General features: G+C 34.2%; 1 protein-coding gene across 1 annotated transcript; it reads left to right on the forward strand.

The window, feature by feature from the left end:
• The first annotated feature begins 4,253 nt into the window (after positions 1-4,253).
• Positions 4,254-7,372, forward strand: LOC307151836 (tumor susceptibility gene 101 protein). Its single transcript, XM_079860033.1, has 6 exons — positions 4,254-4,439; positions 4,730-4,817; positions 5,866-5,931; positions 6,034-6,197; positions 6,291-6,381; positions 6,740-7,372. The coding sequence occupies exons 1-6, from the start codon at positions 4,395-4,397 to the stop codon at positions 6,841-6,843; spliced, it is 558 nt and encodes a 185-aa protein (XP_079716159.1). The 5' UTR covers positions 4,254-4,394; the 3' UTR covers positions 6,844-7,372.
• Positions 7,373-7,411: the final 39 nt, after the last annotated feature.

Genomic DNA, 7,411 nt, shown 5'->3' on the forward strand with positions numbered 1-7,411 from the left:
TGACTTGTCACAGGTTAAGTGAATATCGTTGATCATCCTTTAACGAGCCACATATTAAGGTCTTTGGGAAGATTAGATGGTTAGCAAATGATCATTTCATGTTGGATGCAGGAATAAAGATCTGAGCGACTTTAACAAGGGCCAAATTATGGCAAGGCACCTGGCTCAGAGTATCTCTGAAAAGGCAAGGCTTGTGTCGCCACAGAGCGATCAGAGTGACCCGTCCACCGTCGAAAGCCCCTACAACGGACACGCAAGTGTCGAAACTGGACCTTGGAGCCGTGGAAGAAGGTCATCTGGCCCAATGAGTCCCGTTTTCTTTACGTCACATGGGCAGATGTGTACATGTGTGCCGTTTACCTGGGGAAGTGATGCACCAGGATTCACTGTGGGAAAACGTCAAGCCGATGGAGGGAGTGTGAGGCTCTGGACAATGTTCTGCTGGGAATCCCTGAGTCTGATCGTTCATGTGGATGACAATTTGACACGTTCCTAAACATTGTTGAGACCAGGTCCACCCCTTCATGACAATAGTGTTTCCCTGGTGGAAGTGCCTCTTTCAGCAGGATAAAGCCCCCTGACACACTGCACACATTGTTCAGGAACGGTTTGAGGAACATGATGAGGAGTTCAAGGTGTTGCCCTGGCCTCCAAATTCCCCAGATCTCAATCCGATGAGCATCTGTGAGATGTGCTGGACCAACAAGTTCAATCCACGGAGGCTAAACCTCGCAACCTACAGGACTTGAAGGATCTGCTGCTAAAGTCTTGGTGCCAGAAACCACAGGACACCTTCAGGAGTCTCGTAGAGTCCATGCCTCGGGGGGAAGGTGCTGTTTTGGCAGCACTCAGAGGACTAACAGCATATTAGGAAGGTGGTCATAATGTTTTGGCTGTATACGTATATACACACAGTAAAAAAGTGTAATATTATGAAATATTATTACTATTTATAGCCATTTTACATTTTTATACAGTAGGCTATATATTTTAAGTTGTTATTTATTCCTGTGACATTTATGACATAGCTGTATATCATTATTATATATATAATATTATATGCTTAATATTTTTTGTGGAAAATGTAATACAATAGAAAGCTCAAAAGAACAACAATTATTATTTAAAAAAAAAAATATATATATATATTGTAACATTATAAATGTTACTTTAGACCAATTTAATGCAACCTTGCCTAATACAAGTATTAATTTATTTTTTAAGAATTAATTTAAAAAAGAGAATACTTTTCATTTTAATTTGTAGTAATATTTCCCAATGTTACTGTTTTACTGTATTTTTGATTAAATAAATGCAGCCTTGGTGAACATAAGAGACTTTTTTCAATTAAAACCTTAATTCATCTAAACTTTTAACTTGTACTGTGTATATGTTATATGTATGCATGTGTCTGTGTATATATATACAGTGCTATGCATAAGTTTAGACACCCATGCTAAAGTTGATTAAAAAGAGGAATAAATAATCATCTTTTGGAAATTGAACTTAATGCCTTAATTAAAAAAAATTAGGAAAAATCCAACCTTTAAGGACACCAATTTTCTTTGTGAATGAATAATGTATCGTAAATAAATAAATGTTCTTCCTTAAAATACAGGGTGCATAAGTTTGGACACCCCTATGTTAAATTCCCATAGAGGCAGGCATATTTTTATTTTTAAAGGCCAGTTACTTCATGGATCCAGGATAATATGTATCCTGATAAAGTTCCCTCGGCCTTTGGAATTAAAATGGCCCCACATCATCACATAGCCTTCACCATACCTAGAGATTGGCATGGAGTACTTTCCATAAGATCATCTCTCAATGCAAATCAAACCAGCTATTAGGCTAACTGAAATAAAACCATGCCATTCTCTAGGTATGGTGAAGGCTATGTGATGATGTGGGGCTATTTTAATTCAAAAGGCCAAGGGAACTTTATCAGGATGCATAGTATCCTGGATCCATGAAGTAACTGGCCTTTAAAAATAAAAATCTGCCTGCCTCTATGGGAATTTAACATAGGGGTGTCCAAACTTATGCACCCTGTATTTTAAGGAAGAACATTTATTTATTTACGATACATTATTCATTCACAAAGAAAATTGGTGTCCTTAAAGGTTGGATTTTTCCTAATTTTTTTAATTAAGGCATTAAGTTCAATTTCCAAAAGATGATTTTTTATTCCTCTTTTTAGTCAACTTTAGCATGGGTGTCTAAACTTATGCATAGCACTGTATATATATATATATATATATATATATATATATATATATTTATATTTCTATATATATATATATATATATATATATATATATATATATATATATGTATATATATATATATTTATATATATATATATACACTCACCTAAAGTATTATTAGGAACACCATACTAATACTGTGTTTGACCCCCTTTTGCCTTCAGAACTGCCTTAATTCTACGTGGCATTGATTCAACAAAGTGCTGAAAGCATTCTTTAGAAATGTTGGCCCATATTGATAGGATAGCATCTTGCAGTTGATGGAGATTTGTGGGATGCACATCCAGGGCACGAAGCTCCCGTTCCACCACATCCCAAAGATGCTCTATTGGGTTGAGATCTGGTGACTGTGGGGGCCATTTTAGTACAGTGAACTCATTGTCATGTTCAAGAAACCAATTTGAAATGATTCGAGCTTTGTGACATGGTGCATTATCCTGCTGGAAGTAGCCATCAGAGGATGGGTACATGGTGGTCATAAAGGGATGGACATGGTCAGAAACAATGCTCAGGTAGGCCGTGGCATTTAAACGATGCCCAATTGGCACTAAGGGGCCTAAAGTGTGCCAAGAAAACATTACCATTACACCACCACCACCAGCCTGCACAGTGGTAACAAGGCATGATGGATCCATGTTCTCATTCTGTTTACGCCAAATTCTGACTCTACCATCTGAATGTCTCAACAGAAATCGAGACTCATCAGACCAGGCAACATTTTTCCAGTCTTCAACTGTCCAATTTTGGTGAGCTCGTGCAAATTGTAGCCACAAATGCTTTGCTGCATACCTCGGTTGTAACGAGTGGTTATTTCAGTCAAAGTTGCTCTTCTATCAGCTTGAATCAGTCGGCCCATTCTCCTCTGACCTCTAGCATCAACAAGGCATTTTCGCCCACAGGACTGCCGCATACTGGATGTTTTTCCCTTTTCACACCATTCTTTGTAAACCCTAGAAATGGTTGTGCGTGAAAATCCCAGTAACTGAGCAGATTGTGAAATACTCAGACCGGCCCGTCTGGCACCAACAACCATGCCACGCTCAAAATTGCTTAAATCACCTTTCTTTCCCATTCTGACATTCAGTTTGGAGTTCAGGAGATTGTCTTGACCAGGACCACACCCCTAAATGCATTGAAGCAACTGCCATGTGATTGGTGTGTTTAAATGTTTAAACACCTTAATTATATAAATATATATATATATATATATATATATATATATATATATATATATATATATATATATATATATATATATATATATAATATGTTTAAACACCTTAATTATAACACTCATGTAACAATAACCAAAAATGGAAAAATATAAAAGTTAGTCATAACATAGCATAGCAAATAACATAACATATAACATATAACATATAACATAAAACATAAAACATAAAACATAAAATATAACATAAAATATAACATATCATAACATAACAATGTATAATATAATATGTTGCATCATCAAAGGTTTCCATATTATTGGGTCAGAAAAATGCTTGGTTTAACCAACCCGATCTCACAGTAATTCGTAATTGCTTTGAGTGAATCATATGAATTAGTAAAATTTTCAAAAGAGTCACCAGGAAGGACCACCCCTACCCTACACTTACCTGAGGTCTGAACTAATCGTAAGAAAACGTACGAGTGAGGTCGTGTGAATTATCCTCCTCATAAAATACTTATGCATTACTGTGAGATTGTGTTGGTTTAACGCATGACTATTAATAATTGTACATAGAACTATATATAGAACATTTTCAAGACAACATGCTTGGTTTAGTTAGTGTGGCTGTACACCAATCATTGACATGAATGAATGTTTCCTTCCTTGTGATGTCTTCTGAAGAAGCACCTAAAAAGCTTTTGTTGTCACACATACACATGAATGTTTATGTGCAGTTTATTTGTTCTGAATGACCTTTGGATGGTAGATCACAGTCCCAGTTTGCATAAATGTCCCTAAAACTGCTCTGCTATTGGCTGTTTATGGCAATAACCTGTTTTATTGAGCTGAAGGGAGCTCTCTTATGAGCTTAATAAACTTCCTGCTGTGAAAAACACCGTAAGATCTTCAGGAGCTAAACAGCACTTGTCTCAGTTTGGGTTTAATTTGAAATCATGACAGTTGCACAAGTTCGTGATCTAAGGCGGAGATTACCTAAGGTAAAACCTAAAGAAAACCTTTTTTATGTAAATGTCTCACGATTTGTCTTTCTTAAAGGGATAGCTCACCCAAAAATGAAAATCATGTCATAAATTTCTCACCCTCAAGTTGTTCTAAACCGGTATGAATTTAATGATTTAATGATGACAGGATTGTCATTTTTGGGTGAATTACTCTATGCCTTTAAGTGTTACTTACAAATACGACATGGCATTATGAAAAGTTTTAGGTGTATGTTGCAGGTAAGTGCATACGTATAATAAAGCCTTGTATGTGGACGTGTTTTCAGACATATGATCACAGGAGAAAGGTGCTGTCAGAGATCTCTACGGTTTTGTCTCAGCATCAGTATCTTGAGCCAGTTCTGGAGAGATTTGGTGAGCAATATGATTCAGTTTATTTGTATAGCATTTTCACAAAATATCTGTGAGCATTTGGAAACTGTATTGTTCTGTAGGCTTTAAACTTTACAAGTTTACATACAGTATTGTGTTTAACTTCACTATACATTACATAATATGCAAAAGTACTACTGTTTTGAAGCAAAATGTTTTTACAGGCTGATATACTCTAAAATATCTACAAATAAATGTTATTCTTAATGTTCTTGTTGCTTTAAAAATAATAATAATAATATAAATAATATAATAATAATTTAATTTATTTAAAAATAATGTGTAAATAATTGAAAGTTATACGAAGATAACAAAAATGCAAAATATATATTTTTGTGTTCTTTTACAATGACAACAAAAATCTTTTCTTAATTGAACTCACTAATTAATAAATGGCATCACAAAAACCCCTGAAAAAAATATTGCATGAATATCACCTATATAGCCTACTATATTTTATGTAAATACAATTATTTGTTTTACAAGCCAAATGTTTATGATTCAGTGCATTCCTGGTATTTCATGCTCAGTTTATTTTAAAATCTTTTTTATATTCAGACTTTATCATAACAAAGGACTTACTTAAATATGTAAATATGCAGATTCACACACTGGGATATTACAATTTCATATTCTCTCACATTTTAATTTTTTATCCACAAATAACAATGTTCTGGTGCTTTACGGAATAAAAGCAATGATAACAATAATTATTATTTTAAAAAAGTATTTGAAATGAATATAAAAAATTTTACTTTTACAAAGACAACGAGTTTGACTTAACTTGAATTTACAGTAATTAATAATGGACATCACAGAAAATATTGCGTCTATATCACAGTTTAGTACTGTTTGGTTATATTACAATCATTTTAATGGCCACTTATTTTACAGTTATTTACCATATAAATCAAAGAAAAGTTTACATTGTGAACCTAAGAGTGAACTTAAGATTGTGTGTTTATGTTTCCAACTACATGAATTTCCTTAACTTTTTTCAGCTTTTCATTTTCTTGTAATTTCCTCACAGTCTTTAATGACGGCACAGCGAAGACCTTGGTCTGTTTGACTGGAACTATTAAGGTGTTTTTTAATGGTAAGTTAGACCATAAAGATAAGTGGACTTACTTCCCTGTTGTTTTACAGTCAAGAAACGTGTTATGCAGCAAGCAAAACACTTCTACACTTTGTGCTTTAGGGAAACTGTACAATATCCCAGTGGGTTTGTGGCTAAAGGAAAGCTATCCACGCACGGCCCCCATCTGCTATCTGAAACCCACCCGTGAGATGGTTGTTGTGACCAGCAAACACGTCAACAGCAATGGAGAGATCCTGATGCCTTACCTGGATGAGTGGAGATATGTAAGACTACAGCTTGAAGATGTTACAATGGTTTTCGCCTGTCACTATACAAATGATTTACAATTTTCTGTTTGTTTGGGGATTTATTTACAGCCGCAGTGTGACTTGCACGGCTTGATTCAGGTTATGATGACCGTGTTTAGCGAGATCCCTCCTCTGCGGATGTGTCTTGACCTAGAAGATTGTGAGTATAGTTTCCCTGTTTATTCCCTTCACCCCATTCACTTTTCACATGTGAATAGAGCAGTTTAACTCCTGAATCTCTTCATCTCTCCTAATTGCTTCAGGGAAACAGATAGGCAGGCAGTTTAGACCTAGTTTAGGTTATCTGAAGTATGATAAACTGTTCAATGATTGATGTGTTTTTATGGTTTATTAAACTGAAGTTATCACTGTGCAATGGCACTTGTACAACAACAGAAAAACATGGCATTTTGATGACAAAATGATATATACTTTATTATTTTGCACTCTTATAGAAGAATACATTTGTGTATTTGTGTGGATATTTAGGTAAAATGACAATTCTTGTTTATTTACAGCAAGCTCTGCTCACAAAGTACAGTCATTAGAGGAACTCTCACATGTGACGCTGGATATTGAGGATGGTCTTCCTTTCTCCGAACATAATGAAACCATCTGTTAGCTTTCTAAATGTCTTTGCAATATGATTTGTATATAAAACTTTTGTATAAAAATAATAATAATGAATGTTAAATTTGAGCAGTATGAATGAATGTCTTGTAAATTGTATGTAAATACACAAATCACATGTTTATAATGCAATGTTTTCCTAGTGATTTATGCTCTTTCGAATGTTTTTCATTGATGCATATTTTGATCTGTATGTCAAAACACCAACTCAGATAGCCCATGTAAATGTGCATATAATACACTTATTACATTAGACATCACTACATATTCACTCACATTAAAATGAACATGAAGTTTCAAGAATTTGATTAATTGTATTCATTTAAAAGTAATTTAAATTAATCAAGTGTTGTCAAGTGTTGGTTTTGTCTGTGGAGGTTTAACATACGACTGTGGAATGTACATTTTAAAAAATGTGAACCAACCTATACTAGGAAAATTAAAAATTAAAGTCTATTAAATAGAACATACGCATTATATTATTTTTAATGCATAAAATAAATTATGAATTATTACTTATGAATTATATGTTTGTCATTTATCATAAACAGAAACTACTC

The sequence above is a fragment of the Squalius cephalus genome (genome assembly GCF_949319135.1).
Source record: "Squalius cephalus genome assembly, chromosome: 23".
NCBI lineage: Eukaryota > Metazoa > Chordata > Actinopteri > Cypriniformes > Leuciscidae > Squalius > Squalius cephalus.

Bases quoted from the DNA above. Each gene is read 5' to 3' on its own strand.
- LOC307151836 (XM_079860033.1), top strand. From the start codon at position 4,395: ATGACAGTTGCACAAGTTCGTGATCTAAGGCGGAGATTACCTAAG. The intron at 4,818-5,865 runs GTGAGCAATATG...ATTTCCTCACAG, and splicing joins GCCAGTTCTGGAGAGATTTG to TCTTTAATGACGGCACAGCG. The intron at 5,932-6,033 runs GTAAGTTAGACC...TTTGTGCTTTAG, and splicing joins TATTAAGGTGTTTTTTAATG to GGAAACTGTACAATATCCCA.